General features: G+C 44.5%; 1 protein-coding gene across 1 annotated transcript in view; it reads left to right on the forward strand.

Moving 5' to 3' along the window:
• LOC135368526 (uncharacterized) overlaps positions 1-12,941 on the forward strand; it is a 129,200-nt gene extending 116,259 nt beyond the window's left edge. Inside the window, exon 6 of the mRNA XM_064601888.1 lies at positions 12,518-12,941. Coding sequence (XP_064457958.1) covers positions 12,518-12,862 — 345 coding nt within the window. The 3' untranslated portion in view covers positions 12,863-12,941. The remainder of the gene's footprint in view (positions 1-12,517) is intronic.
• Positions 12,942-16,873: the final 3,932 nt, after the last annotated feature.

Below are 16,873 nucleotides of genomic sequence, written 5' to 3' on the forward strand. Positions count from 1 at the left end.
AAAGATGATGGTCAAGATTTTTCTAGCAGATCTCCTCATGTCATGCTAAAAACTGTAAGTTTAGCTATTTGGTCTGTATTCAGTAACGTGTGCGTCTTGTGTTGTGTTGTACTTTTCTCAGTGTAACCCTGACCTCAAGCTATCCTCCATTTTCAGAATCCACCCCGCATTTCGCACTTCGGTTACAACACTATGAACGTATCGCGCTGTGATGTTTGCTTGAAAGGAATACAATCTGATATGCTGTTGTTCTTCTTTTAAAAGGACTTCGGGTATCCTTAATAAGAGGCCCAATGTATAAGGAAAGGCATCTTCTTAATACATTAATATTTCTCACAGTATCCTAAAGAGGAAAAAAATGAAACACTGTCAAGGAGCCCGCGAAGAGGGAATCACACACGCAACATGAAAAAGGGTTAGGAGCAACTAATATTTATTCGAACAAGAACTTTCGTGCAAGAGACTGCACTTCTTCAGGTTACACAACTGAGTGCGACACGAGTATATATACCAAGTGAACACATACAATAAAACAGGTTTCCAGAACTAAGTAAACACAAAACAACCAGACAGTAACACAATGCATCACGTGAGCAACCGTCACATAAGAATCAGGAAAGAGAAGGTGTACGGGTAAATGAGACATTCGGAGAATTGGGGTTCAAAAGATTTGGTGGTGAAAAAACGGGGGCACAGGTGGATGTGTAGCCGTGTACGAGGGGAACACAGCTTTTGTTGAACTGCGTGGGAAGGTACGGGTGACCTTATGGGCTGAAGGGAAAATGGAGCTAAGAATGCTAAGAACAGAAGGTGAATGGAGTAGCTTAGCTGGATGATGGGTTGAACAACTGCAGAGGACCGCCATGAACGTTTAGTCCCCGTGGTTTTAAAGAAGAATTAGAAATGAAGAAGGACTCGCGATTTTTGCGTTTGCAATCGGTGGTGTAGCCAGATTCCAGAATTGCAATGGACAGGTGCGTATCCATGTCGTGCCCAGGAAGATTAAAATGTATAGCAACGGGAGTGGGGCGATTATTGACAATGTCGGATTTATGACCGTAAAACCTCTGACGCATGGTGTTGGAGGTTTCACCAATGTACTGAAAATTGCATTTCATACATGTTATTAGATAACAAATGTTAAAGGAGTTACAGTGCAAAGTTCTTGACCTACACCCGCACACTCCGCACCTTCCATCAGTTCCCCCCGCGAGCTCTACCCAACGCTCCTCGTCTGCCTCACCTGTGCTCCCCTCACCCCGGTTCTCCCCACCTAACCAAGTACCTCATCCTTCGTTATGTCCTGCGCTTCTCGTTTGTGGTCACAGTGACCGCCACAGTCCCACCAGCTCACCTGGAACGGCCAGTTCCCCCGAAGAACATCAACATGATCACAGACACCAATCCGTGGACGACAGTGCTACAGTGCCGCAAAACAGTGTGAACGCTCCAGTGAACTCAGTTGAGTCCACCATCCCCTCCGGAACCACATCTGCTCTAAGTGCGCGTAGAGAACCCACCAAGAAACTTCGGAACGTCACTAGGAGGTATAACACCAGGGGCTCTCGGTGACTGGACATGGACAATAACAGGTCTGCTTCCTTCCTCAAAGCACGTAAATTAATCGATAAGAAAGCTAGATTTGTGTCTCATCTTCATTACTATTCCGACTGCATAGCACAGAGTATTGTTCCCAAAGGTTTGCTTGTTCATGCCGTCCCCAGCATTTACATTCCACTCTCCTCGAAGCTCTAGAAGATGGTCTAGCTCATTAAAGCATGCATCCATGGAATTGTTAAAAATTTTGCGTACTGAGAGTTCGTACCGAATTAAGGACATTGACAACCAACTACGGCAACTAGCACTAACACTACGGCCCAACGAAGTGACGGAACTAAGAATCTTTGCGTCTGATAAGCTCTCAAAACTGCAATCTGTAAAATCCAAGAAAGCTAAACGTGACAAGCTAGACCTCACACCCGTTAATGATCTCAATATCTGCAATATTTTTGTTGATATTACATATCCCACGGCATGCTCAAATGACATAGTTTTTAATTTGTCCAGTGCCACGCTAAATCAAGCTGATATTAGTGTTTTGTCTAGGGGTCTTAGCTTTGTCCCCACCCCACCTTCTGTTGATGAGTTCGACATACTGAATGATTTACAAAGCTTAGGTAGGAGGATGCATTTGCAGACATTTTTTCATTGCAGTGCAATTACCAACACGAACCCTTTTAAGAAACCCTTCATTTGGACCTCTGACGCGTCACAAACTAGTCCCATGATCGACAACTACATCAAGGCGGTCTATAACGATATCAATAAGCTAGTCGGCGAGTCAATTAACGTTAAAAATCCTAACTTATCCAAAGCTGAGAGGATTGCTTTACGTAATCTTAAAACACGGGATGACATAGTGATCAGGCTTGCGGATAAAGGAGGGGGAATTGTGGTCATGGACACTTCCGACTATATTAATGAGGCCAATAAACATCTCAACGACACTACTTTCTACAGGGTTCTTGATAATGATCATACACCCTTGTTTTGTCAGATAATCAACAAAAAGATTTCCGCACTCGCTGATGACAATTTAATTCCACGCCACATAGCAAAATTCATCAAGCCTAAAAACGTTAATCCTGGTTCATTTTATCTCCTTATAAAAGTCCACAAGGAAAATAACCCTGGCAGACCTATAATATGAGGCATTCACACACCAACAGAAAAGATTTCCCTTCTGATAGACCATTGTATAAAACATGTACCTCCGCTACTTCCTTCATACGTCAAGGACACAAATGATTTTCTCCTTAAAATTAATTCTATCAACAACCAGTTCTCAGATCTGACCAATATGACACTGGTAACCATGGACGTAAAATCACTGTATACTAACATCCCCCACGATGAGGGCCTGAATGCAGTGGAATCCTTTCTCCTTTCTTTTCCCTCCGACATCCTCCACACTTCTGCGATCATCCCACTACTTGAATTGGTCCTAAAGTATAATAACTTTGAGTTTAATGGCAGACATTTTGTCCAAGTACATGGCGCAGCGATGGGACCTCGCGTGTCACCTAACTATGCAACCCTCCTCATGGGTCAATTTGAAAAGAGGGCCCTTGAATCCTTCCCCGTACAGCCGCTCATTTTCCTGAGATACATCGACGACATTTTTGTTGTGTGGCCAGGTGACAACTCTTCCTTATTGTCTTTCTTTGAACACTTCAACTCCTTGCATAGCACTATCCAATTCACCTGCAACTATTCCAATGTTTCAATCAATTTTCTTGATGTCACTGTCTCCATTCGGTCTGGAAAACTAGTCACCGACCTTTATAAGAAACCAACCGATAGACGCCAGTATCTTCATTTTAGTAGTTATCACCCCAATGTCCAGAAAAGAAATATTCCTTTTGGGCAGTTCACACGACTCAAGCGCATATGTTCCAATACCGACGATTTCCACAGACGCGCTCACGAAATGTCTGCTGATTTCAGGAAGCGTAACTATCCCAGCAATCTAATTGAAAATGCTTTCACCAAATCATGCTCGCTGGACAGAGAGTTACTTCTTTCCAGTTAACCTAACGTGGAACACAGAAATATTACTTTCGTGACCACCTACAACAAAGCCCTTCGTAACACGAAAACTATTTTCCAGCGCCATCTTAACATTCTACACAGTGACGAAAAATTGAAAGAACTATTTCCTTCTGGGAATATCCTTACTTCTTCGCGTTTGCGCCGTACTACAACACCTGGATCGGGTCCCTGCAACGGCACACGCTGCCAAATTTGTAATCTTATTTCTACCTGCACCTCGGTCTCCAGTACCATTAACAACTACACCTTTCAAATTAAACAATCTTTGCACTGTAACTCCTTTAACATTTGTTATCTAATAACATGTATGGAATGCAATGTTCAGTACATTGGTGAAACCTCTAACACCATGCGTCAGAGGTTTTACGGTCGTAAATCCGACATTGTCAATAATCGCCCCACTCCCGTTGCTATACATTTTAATCTTCCCGGGCACGACATGGATACGCACCTGTCCATTGCAATTCTGGAATCTGGCTACACCACTGATTGCAAACGCAAAAATCGCGAGTCCTGCTTCATTTCTAATTCTTCTTTAAAACCACGGGGACTAAACGTTCATGGCGGTCCTCTGCAGTTGTTCAACCCATCATCCAGCTAAGCTACTCCATTCACCTTCTGTTCTTAGCATTCTTAGCTCCATTTTCCCTTCAGCCCATAAGGTCACTCGGACCTTCCCACGCAGTTCAACAAAAGCTGTGTTCCCCTCGTACAGGGCTAGACATCCACCTGTGCCCCCGTCTTTTCACCACCAAATCTTTTGAACCCCAATTCTCCGAATGTCTCATTTACCCGTACACCTTCTCTTTCCTGATTCTTATGTGACGGTTGCTCACGTGATGCATTGTATTACTGTCTGGTTGTTTTGTGTTTACTTAGTTCTGGAAACCTGTTTTATTGTATCTGTTCACTTGGTATATACACTCGTGACGCACTCAGTTGTGTAACCTGAGGAAGTGCAGTCTCTTGCACGAAAGTTCTTGTTCGAATAAATATTAGTTGTTCCTAACCGTTTTTCATGTTACGTGTGTGAGTATCCTAAAGACAAAGGTACGAGTCACACATGTGCATTACTGCACTCTCAGAAAAAAAGGGTGGAGCAATTACACCTTTTAGGAGGTAATACTTGTCGCATATGTTGTGCCTAAAATGTTCCAAAGTTTTACCTGCTACCTACGAATGATAGAGCTACCGCTTCTGATTCGGTGAGCAAGGGGGGGCGTAGGCCTTTTTGTCGCAATTTGGATGGATGATAATTTCTTTCACCACCCTTTTACAATCTTTATCAGACGCTATGTTGACCTAGGAAGTAACTAAGGAAGTTACAATCTTATCACACCTTTTTTCTTAGATTGTGGTTCTCAAATTGTATGTATGTTGCCTTCGTATTAGCAAAGGTGCCCAAATATTTTCTTCTATTTTCTTAAAGAGGGTATAGAACGATCATGACACATGTAGTACGGATTCTCAAGTTGTTCACGTGTTCCATGTTGTTGGGGGTAACTCGTTACCAGGTACTCGATACTGTGACCAGGCTACTCGGCTTAGCTATTTTCAGTAACTTTTTGCATAGCTCTTTGCTTTTGAGCTCCAGTAACTTCTTGAGGAGTTCGTTCCTTTCCCTTTTTCTTTTGTTTCGGGGGTGGGGGGGGGGGGTTAAGTTCGTCAAAGTAATTTGAAGAGTTCGTTCCTTTTGTTCGATTCTGGTCTGCAAACATCGCAGGCTGAGTCCTCCCCCCCCCCCCCCCATGACTTGAGATGAAAGATGACACGTGCACGGCGCGTCTAACTCCCGTTGTTATACATGGTGAATATTACAAATTATGTTTTAGCCGAGCATTAGGAAGCTGAGGTATCGCGCATCTTAACGATAGGCAGTGTATTGATAATGATACAGGGCATTGAGTAGCAGGGTTAGAACTTGGCAGTGTTCTACGATATGTGCGTTGGGGACAACTCATAGAGCATAACTTGCTTTGGCTCCTTTCACGTACCTTATTACGAGATGAAAATCATCAAATCCCCCCTGAAGCAACCTATAAATATATGCTTCTTTCGTCGTAGCAGATATTGATATCGTTTTTGCATATCAAGACTATTTTGAAACGTCTTGCATCGCCCATTGTGACAGCAAGGTCTGAATTAACAATATAGACAGGTCAAGAACTAAAAAGTACATATATTGAGTAGCAAATACCTTGAAGGTAACTTGTTACATTTCTAAAGTAGCTTAGGAACTTCACGTCAATTTTCATTACGTTTTATTACGTGTAACTGCATGGGTTTGAAATTTAGTTACGGGCCGGTTTCACGTCAGTTCAGGTAGGGAGGTCCCAACGACCTCCTGGTTTTTCAATATTTTTTATATTTATAAGCTCATCTTGTATTATGATCTACAGCAGTAAAATGAATCATTTTTGCCGAGTAGCTTTCATGTAAAAAAAATCGAGAAAATCCTGCCCTCGATGCGGGTGTTTCAGTTTTGCCGTGTTTGCACGCGTATATCTCCCGGGTGTTAAAAGATATTGTTGTGAACTTTTTTGATATTTTTATATGCCTACAGGCCAGCTGTCAGAGAGCAAATTTTAGCGCGCAGGTGCAACGCTGTGTGCTAAAAAAAATGGCGAACAGTTACTTCCTCTTCACACGCACTACAAACGATTCTCTGTCAGGAAAGCCGAAATTTGTCACCGCACCTAGCGAAATTCCGGAATTTCGGAACATGAAAATCTCGGGATCTGGACCTTACAGCATTCCTTGTGTTGGTGATCCGTCGTGAGCACGGGATAATATTTTTTACTCCTAAATTTTCTGTGACCTTCTGTGTGCGGCGGATGTGGCATGCCCTCTCGCGCAGCTTTGTCCCAGTTTCGACGCGTGATATCTCTAGCTATAGATGTTCCTGATTGCCATACTTGGTATCAGCCATAGAAATCTTAAGGAGTATGCTAGAAGGAAACCTCCGCAACTGGGACGTACGGGCGAGGGGAGCGCCATATTGAATCGGCTGCTGTTGCCGTGGCGCATGCAAAAAAGGTATCCAGTAAGCATACAGCAAACATAACGCCAAAAATGTTTTTCGAACAGTAACACACAGCCCAAATCCATGAAACCGTGAGATATATGAAAACACACGCACACACACGAAGAAACCAAGACACGACACGGACGCCACATGTGGACGCCGTCTCCGCCGCTGCGTCAACGAGACTAACCAGCCTTGACTACAAGCCTCGATAGGGGCGGACACTGACAAAATACGTAGCCAACGGAAGCATAGGAGCAACCGAGCAAGTGTTGCAACAGTTTTCGGAACTGTGGCTGCTTTCACGGGCTAGAAATACGCGACGTTTCCTCGGCTGATTCAATATGGTTGCCTCCGAGCGCATACAATGAGAAAGGGAAGAGCCCCGTTCAAGTACTTCACTCTCCTCCGATCCTCCTCCCCCGCCTTTCCTTCTAGCCTCTCTCCGTAAGATTTTTATGGTATCAGCTCACTCAGCTTTTAAAGGAGCAGTCTAGAGGCCCACAACTTTGTTTCTGTTTTTGGTCTGTATGGAATGTTAGGCGGCCGAAAACAGTTTTCCCACAATTAGTGCAACCGTAGCTAAATTGGGACGCCTGCAATAGCTCCCCGAACCTCCCGCGCGCGAAACACCCTCCTTCGCCTTCACGGTAGGCACGTGATGAGCGCCACCACACACGTCACTATGTGACTCAAGTGGTGAGGACGCTCCTCATTGGACTTGGGATCACCTGATCGAGGTGAGCAACATCGCCCAGGCCGGAGCGTCTGCTACCGCTTCGGAGACGCCATGCGTTCTCCGGCTTCGTGATGTCCGAAACGGACGGTTTGAAGGCTGTCCACGACACAACCACGATTTTGTGGGACCGCAGGCACCACGGGAAGAACGAGTGGTGCAGCCCGAAATTAACTGCGTTTGTACAGCAAAAACCCCGTGCTTCTCGACAGTGTGCAGCCTGTCCAACAGTTTTCACCGCGCAGTTGGTTCAGTGGCTAACAGGTGGCGCCACAATACCGCCGCCATCGCTAGCTTTCTGCTGCTGTGAATTCTGAGATTGCACGGAAGCCACGGATATGTTACTCTTGTGATCGCAATCTTATTTTCTCAGGCTGCGTATATGCTTCTTTTTTTTAAGAAAACGTGATATAAATCATATAAATAATAGAAGTCAACAAGAAGCAGCTCGCGATGTTCGTAGCAGACGGTTTTTCCTACAAACGAATGAGGGGCTCTCTACCACGAACGTCACACTAGAGTGGGTGTGGTCTGCAGTTGGAGCGCTCCGGCCTGTCACCGCGGCAGCGATTTTCCAAATTAATTGCACCGTGGTGATGCAACTTTGGACAGAAATATTTTGTGGGAATGCTTTTCACATGCTGCTTTACAAGATGACAGCAGTTTTGGGCCATGTTAGATACCACTTTAATGCTCCTTTAATGCTCTTTCATCTGATACGTCTGTCCTGCATATACTTCCTAGCGGCATGTGCTGAAATAGGCAAATTTTAGGCATATTTCGAGAAAACATGGATTTTGCGCGTGCATTTCTCAAAAAGGTCCTACTTGATTTCGTATATATTTCGCCAGGATATGGCCCGATGTTAGGCCTTTCATCTAACGCAAAAAATTATTCTCCAAAGACGTATACTGGTGATTAGCGCTTTAAAACGCGGCCCTACTGCGTACGAACCTGTCGGAGATATCTACAGCCAGAGCAAGAAGAGTCGAAGCTGGAACAAAACTGGGCGACAGAGCATGTTCGCCGCTTTTTATACAACAGAGTGTTGCACCTGTGCGCCAAAATTTGCGCTCTGACTGCTGGTAGGTAGGCATACTGAAGCATAAAGATTTTTCAATACGATATATTTTAAAACTCAGGATGTATACACGTGCAAACACAGCAAAATTGCAACAATCGAATTCAGGGCTCGATTTCTCGAATTTTTGCACGGAAAGTATTCGGTAGGAAGATTAATTTTACCAATGTTGTTGATCATGTCCGATGAGCTTCTAAATATATATAAAAATAATGAAAATCTAGGAGGTTCCTCCCTGTCTGAGCTAACGTGGAACCGGCCTACAATTATGTTCTGGCTAACCTTTTCAGTGACTATCTATCAACTGGCTTTCATGTTAACTTCATGTAACTTCATCTTTCAATTCAACTGGCAACGAGTTCCAACCTTTATCTCTGTTCCATATAACCTCTGTTAAGTGAATATTTGTGAAGTAAATATTACTATGCGTGACTGGGGATTGTATACTTTCAATGTAACACTCATTTTTCTTATTGCTGGTGAAGTGATGTCATAAAGAACCCTTGTATCTTGTGACTATGATGCAATAAATAATTTTCTACAGTGACATATTGATTTTGTTTTTAAAAACCACGCAAATTAACTCTTGTTTGGGGGGTAGGAGGTACCCGTAAGTGTGCATTGGCTGCACCTCGGGAAATCGTTGGGGTACGATACAGGCCTGCCGATAACGGACCATTAACATCCCCGTGTTGCAAACCGTATGCTGGACCATGGTCGGGAGCCGACCGGGTTGGGTCGTCGCGCTGTGCTGCCTGGGACATATGTCCTATACGCATGTTCTTAGATCTTTTCACCTAGAAAAATTTACAATTTGCAGCAGAACGGTTTAGCATTCAGTGTCTTGAAGCTCTGAAGTGGGACAAAGAAGTAAATCTCAGCAAGATAATTTACCTCCAAGCTACATCAGTGAGCATATGCGCACGGAGCTTGCTCAGTTTAGCCGGCAGCAGCTTCAAGTAACGGTGCCTGGAAATAATACACGGGATCATTTTCCTTTTCGCGCGCAATAACGCGAAAGTACGCGTCTTCTGGGAGTACAGTTTATTTTTGCTCCGCCAGCGGGATTTGAACTTCTAATCTGCTCCGTGAGGCGCCTCCGTTGTGCTTCGCAAGGACGACGTAATCGTGCAATAATTAAACGTGCGCTGCGGATACACCTTTCGGCAATGCGAACTATGATCACAGCGCAATGTGAGGTGAGTGTTGAGAAACAATAACACTTCATACATACCTGAAACCCGCCGCATTTGGACACATGGAACTTGCATCGACTTCCCCGTCGCCGTTTGCAAACGCCGTCTGTCAATTTGAAAATGACGTTGGCGATGACGATGTATGCGCCCTTCGCCAGGGGGATGAACGTGTAGTATATTTCTATTGTCGGGAAAAACTCACGTGACCTCTAGGGTTGGGCCAATCGTTGGACGACGGTTGAGTAGCTTGTCTGCTTTTTTTTTATCTCCCTGGGTGACCTGTGACGCTGGCGGTGCTTTCCCCCTTTCCCTTTCTCATCTGTTCTCTCCCCTGCTTTGGCGGTTCTGGGTGGTTGTGGATTTTTGTTCGCGTCGAGTGAAATAAATAACAAAATGCGGAAGCGTTGGCTCTTTCTGTTACACAAACTGCTTTATTTTTCGAGATAGATATTTCCAAATCACAAACTGCAGTCTGCTGTAGCTGTGCAAAACACGAACGTGATATGAACATTGTTTCTGAAGTTCGAATGTTATGCCGAAGCAACTTTGCATTCATTGATAGCTGATGTCTCACGTGGAAGATTTCACAGTAGAACAACAGTATATTGGCCACACAGGCACACACATTCAGAGATCCGGCATGACAGAGAACATGTCCATATCCCTTTGCTGCTTGAGTAGGCGCCTGGTTGACCCGCCACAAAGGAACTTGTGCAGCTGCTATGCCGAAAGATGATCCTCCAACCACTCTGAGTGGCTTATCCATTCTACTGTATCCATGCAGATGCTATTCTGAAGCAGATATGGGTTGAGTGCCTGAACAAGAAAGATGGCGATCAGAAACGTGAAAACCAAAAATTCTACCTGTCAAAATGCTGCGTATATGCCACAGGTGTGACGCTATGCTATGCTAAGCGGCAGAATGGAATAGGGACTGACTTACCTGTCATCGAGTGGGTAGCGGAAAAACGCAGTATTCGTCCTTGTTGAATCGTTGTCGCATCAAGCAATGCGAAGCAGACCTGCCTTCCACTTAGCTATCACTGAATTGACTTGCAGAAATATCCATAAGGCCCCGAGCTTTTCAGAGTCGGTATCGACAACATCCCAGACAAAACACCATCTCCTACGGACGTCCGAAATAGACCCCAATGTCCATATCCGAAAACTGACCTCCGTGGGACTCTCCTCGGATATTTATGGAGGGATATCCGTGGCCGCATATCCGCAGAAGGTCCTGTTGCGGCTGTTTCACGGATTGTCCGAATCAGTTCCGTGATGGGATGCTGTACGGATGTATTTGAAGAGAGAGAGAAACGCGGGGAGATGTAGCACTGCAGAAATTCGACCTTCCATGAACCCAACTCCCTTTGTCAAACTACATGAGTAAGAAACAGAGACATTACCTCTACGCCGACTTAATGCGCCAAACAATTTCTCATTTCACGGTTGTTTGTGCACGCAATCGAATTAAACTTGGACAGCTCACCCACCATTTCGACTGCCAGGCGAACAAGGCTCTCGAATGTGTAGAAGCTCGTGAGAACATCAATGTACAGTGTCTGTTCCCTGTTTGGAAGTGAATGCAATCTCATTTCCAAAGCATTTCGGCTGAGTGGCCCAATCTCTGGTTGTTGTTTCTTCTTCTTTTCTTCGTTTTTTTTTTTTTTTTTTTTGAAGCGTAGCTTTCTTACACGTTCTTCTGTTATCAGGCAGAACCTGCATCAGAGGAGATGTCCCTGAATTCTGGTCATGCATCGTAACTCGTCGCTACGATCAGAATTTTTCTACAGTTTACAGTTACTTTTAAAAAATATAGGTTGATACAAAGCGCACACTAACGCAGCCGCTTCCACTGCGGCCAGCTTCCACTAAAACGGTTCAAAGCACGCATGGAAAATTTCGAATTCCCTGCCTGCTTACCGGTGGTGAGTGAATGTAGCCACGTGACACAAACATTCTAAATTGAAGAAAAGCAGTTTACTCAAAGAAACATAGTCTTACACATTATTAATTTTTGGTCGAATAAATACTCATATCATATTGGATTTGCTTTTTGTGATGAAAAAGTCTCGCGAAGTGATGGCACTACAGTGGTGACACATTTGCCGTATGCGCGAAGCTCTCGCGAGTGTCCCGCGCTGGGTTTAGACTGCTTCAGGTTTCTGGACGCCAGCCAATCAGAGCGTGACGTGCAGAGTCGGGGATTCCCCTGCGCACGATAGCCTTATCATCAACCATCCAACCAGCAGTAGACGGTAAGGCACCCCAGTGGGGAGATTCCAACCAGTGTGTTGCGGATGGACTTGGCTGGGACGCGTAGATATACCTCAGCGCGACGCACATTCTACACAAGAGGCAGTCAGAGCCGTTCGCAACTGCAAGTGGGGGAGTACAAGTCAGATTGCACATTCGTGCCCACAGGAAGCTAGAGCAGTGTTGGGACTATTTAATAATGCTGTTCTGCGGCTGTGAAGTCCCTCGCTCGCTTTTTCTACAACCCTCTACCCAACAAAAGTACGGCATCAACTGAAACAATCATTGTTACAAATTCGTATCGTTATTAAACCTTTATTAACAGATGGGATTTGGACGTGAAAATCCTCGTTCCACATCAGTCGGCGCACATGGCAAAACAGCGCATAAGTGTACTGTGTTGCAGTATGCGTGTATTCGAACTGAGCTTCTGTACAGGATATAGCCGCTTCCAGTGGCTAAGAAGATTAAAAAAAACACCGAACCCTTTAGCGCCCCTTGATGTGTCACTTGCATTTTGATTTCCAGGAATACATATCTGAGTTCCAAACGTGCACGGCATAAGTTGATTTTAAACTATTGGTACTAAGTGTACAATTTAATCTTTGCAGCTTAAGAAGAAATGGAAAGGGGGTGTCAGCTGCATGCTAAGGCAAACTAAGCTACCCCGGATGCGTTCGGGTGACAGCTTCTTGGGAGCAGCGTACGAAGTTGCCCGTGGGACGTCTGTGGCATTAGGACTGGCCTCTCCCCTCCCAGACAGCAATGCGAAGCGATTGTTCTTTGGACGACTATGCCAGCAGTACTGTGATCGACGTGATGACACGCGTCTTGACACTACAGATCTAAATATTATGAAGCCAAGCCTATTGTGCGAATTCTCTGTCCGACAACAACCGCTTTTTTGGGAAGCATTTGATTGCCGTAATTTTTCTGGAAACTGTACTATTACGTGACCGTAACGCAGGAGGTATCCTATGACGGCAGCATTATCAATTAATTCATATAGCTGTGTAATAAACCTTGAATAATTTGTAGCCAGTCGTGTTCATGGGTATTGTTTATTTGGTGGCTGAGGGGTCTGAGGCGTGTTTGGAAAAGGAGTGCGTACAGCGAATGTTTACATGCGGATAAGGTACAGGATGTCAGTAAAATGCCTGCGCAATTAATCAATCAGCTACCACGAGCCAGATGAAACGGAAGTAATCGACCGCCTGTACGATAGCTTGCCATGCTGCTGCGCAAGAGGCCAGAGATACTCTGTAATATTCGTCTGTGGATATCCCAGCCGCATCATATCTCTCGGTGATATATTTGCTACGGGCAGAACACCAGTTATATGGCGTAAGTGTCCGTCGTAGGAATTTACGTGCCGCCAAGGATAACGATGGGGCAACACCGCTCACGGTTTGGCAACAGGGTTTGCGTTAAATAACTGCACATAGAAATGCGGCAGTCGTCGAAAAGGCAGTGAGCGGAGGGATCCGAACCCATATATGATTGCTGTTCACGAGTGCTACCAATTGCACTACGCAAACATCGCACTCTCGACCGCATACAGATATCTCGTTCACAAAAACCCGGACACACGTTCACTCTGGCCGTGTGTTGCCCTACGTTAACTGCACCTGTTATGTTATTGTGCAGGATGGTTGGTCAAACCGAGCATCACTCAAAGTTGGGGACCATTGGTCAGCATTTTCCCAAGAATTCATTCAACGTCACATCATGTTTGGATTTCCGCACAGCCCATCGCCATTACGCAAATGAGTTTTAAACTTCTCCGAACATCTTGTTTTCAGAAACTCAGTAAAATATCAGGGTGAATCGCGTTAGCTCAAAAAGAACCCAATAGAAATTTCATTGCAGAATGCTCAATAGAGACTCAACAACAACTCTATTTCGAGATGATGAATTGAGACTGTTGCGCAGTTGCTATTGCTTTTCTGTTGAACGTTAACAGTGGAACTCAAGATTAATTTTATCGCACAATGCTCAATAGAGAGTTTTTCTGTTGAGCTTTAACAGTGTTCAGTTGCTCAGAAAGAACTCAATTTTTATTGCACCACTCTCAATACACACTCAGTTGCGGAGTTCGTATTGTTTTTCTGTTGAGATGTAACACCCTGTTGTCCCTCATGAAAATTGTTATGGGAATTCTGTTTAAATTCTGTTGATCTGTAGCCTGTACATTTGTGTGGAAATATCCCAAAGTTCCTACTGTCAGAGCTACTGACATATTGGCAGGTGGTGAAAATCTGCCACCGCGTACCTGTGGGAATTCCGTTGAGCTCGGGATTGGTGGAAGAGTATAATTTATTTATTAAACCTGCGCTGAAAGCTACACTATGGGCATGGGTGCAGGATCAACGAGGAAGATCTTCAGTGTCATTCGCAATAACATAATTTGCCAGTGCTTTCAGATCGTCTACCTCTGAGCACGTAGCATGTGCAGCTCGAAAGGCATATCTAGCAGTGGCATTCCCTGATAGATGTGTTGGCATCAAAGTGAATTTTACAGTAAAGGTACAGAGGAACACGTAAAGTATCGATGCCGGAAGCAACAAAGATATTTTTATCAATAGTAGTGTGCGGTTAAGATGATTAGAGTAATATGATCCGCTTTATTAATTAATAGGGCCATTAAAAATTCGATTTAAAATTTGGAAAAAGAAATTTAAATGTTTTCGATTGTTCGGTCGCTACAATTTTTGGCGTTCTCAAGTATTTTAAGACGAATCCGGACGCATATGAATGCACCAGAATTCATTAATGGGCACATTATTAATGTGACAGTCTGAGAAAACATGGTGACCTTTTGAAACAAATTTTCTCCAACCGCTACGTAAGCTGACATGCTGTGTGCAAAATTTCACATTACAAAATGGCGCGATTTTCGAGAAACCAAATCAAAACAATTCCGCTGCCGATATCCGGTTTCGGTTTGCTCCCACACGTACTCCTTGCCCCAAGGGTCCTTTATGTACGTCATCCCTCAAGCCACCATGACGTCCCCAAGGGACGATGACGTCGCTACGCCGGACTGCGGTGGTGGTGGTGCGGTGATGCTGTGTAGGATGTTCAATGGAATTCAGTTCGGTGCATCCAGGATCTGTGACGATCGATCTGTGACAGAAGCTCATCTGTATTCTAGTGATCGAGTAATTGTGCTATGTTGTTTGACCTGGTACAGCTCCGGTCAACTTTAATAATAACGCTGGAAAAAATGTGGTCTCGTTCCCGAGCGCTATTACAACGACCCTTGGGGCTATGAGGAAATCTTAATTGAACAAAATTATTGTGTTAGCTTAGCGCAATGATTTTGTCCACTTAACATTTCCCCAGTGCTTCAGAGGTTGCTGTTATCTCGCTGGGAAATCAGACAGAATTTTTTCAGTGTTATTATTAAGGTTGACCGGAGCTGTACTCATGCAGCCAGGTATTTTGTTCGATGCAGTAGTGAACCAGAGGCTGCACCGTGACGTGTTTACATAAACGGTACTTGGTATGACGTGTACTTGTGTAATAGCAACTTAAGGGCATTGTGATGGGATATTTCTGCCGTTGTACGTCTAACACGTAGCGGTCAGCAGAAGCAGAGCCACAACGCTGGAAGCTGGAAGCAGAGTCACAACGCTACTGAGATAATCGTCGCCCATCGTCGCCCGTCAACTTGTCTCAAGCGGTTACGCCACTGCGCTGTAAGAGCCACGTCGAGGCGCATTCGATGAACTAATGCAGCATCTTGACGAGAGGTATGACGAGGCATACGGAAAACGAGCACTGGATCAACTCTGCTCATCATCGCTGGGGAGAGGGGGGAATGTCAGCAGTCCAATGGTGAGAAGCCAGAGGAGTCCTAAGGCATCGAAGTATGGAACGACAATCTCCTCTCAACAGCCCAATACGCGTCGATCTCCGAGAAGAGAGAGGTTCTTCTGCGGCGCTGTCGGCCTGTTCATTCCCTTCGACACCGGAATGGGCTAGAACCCATTGCAGAACCATGATATGCCCACTACCGGACTGATTACTTTCACGAACTGGAAACTCCTTCGTGCGAACATCTGTGCAGACCGGTATATACCTATAGGCCCCCTCGCAAGCCATTCGTTGCGCCATTCAGGACGCGGGGGTCCTGTCTAAAAGGATAGCAGGTCACGTCGGTCATTCTCCAGCAATAGACCACCTTATGGCGTTATGTCGCCAAGCAGAAAGAACGGCTTGTCGAACAGCGCAACCTCCTGACATTTTCGCATACTTATTATTAGTAGTAATATTACTAATTATTTTGTTCCACTTTACCGAACTTTATGCACCCATAAGGGAGCAATAGAAAATGTCAGGGGAGGGGGTGTTCTCAAAAGAAACAGAAGTAGTGTGAATTTTCCGTTAAAAAGAAAAAAAAATCCACACACACAACCACAACATTTCTGAAGCTATGGTTTCTGCTCTTACACTGACATATTTTCCGTGTGTTTCGTCAGAGTTAGTTTTGTTGGGGATGGCATGGTATGCCATAAGTCTAAGCTAATCTGAGCCATATATTTGTATAGAATAAATTTTCTTCACATATGGCGTTGAAAAACTGCTTACCTGAACCCTAATAAATAACCAGGTGTAACTTTATTCAACCATAGTCACACGCATTCGGTGCCAGTCATTTAGTGAACATAGTATGAAGGAGATGCCACATGTTCTCCTGGTGATGATGGAAAGCTTTCCAACAGAAAATCAGTAGTAGGAGGGGGTGTCGTATAAGCATGGGTGAGAGTTAGCAACCTGGACCCCTGAGCAGGTATCACAAATCAAACACAATATTTTTTATTAACTTTAATCACGCAAGTTTTCAATGAATCAGAAGTAATAACACATTTAATCAAAGAAGATATTCTTAATCACTACGATTACAATCAAAATTAGAAGTTTTATTATAAAAGCCTGAGACGTGATAACTTGATAGATGTAAG

This window comes from Ornithodoros turicata, chromosome 1, assembly GCF_037126465.1.
Source record: "Ornithodoros turicata isolate Travis chromosome 1, ASM3712646v1, whole genome shotgun sequence".
NCBI lineage: Eukaryota > Metazoa > Arthropoda > Arachnida > Ixodida > Argasidae > Ornithodoros > Ornithodoros turicata.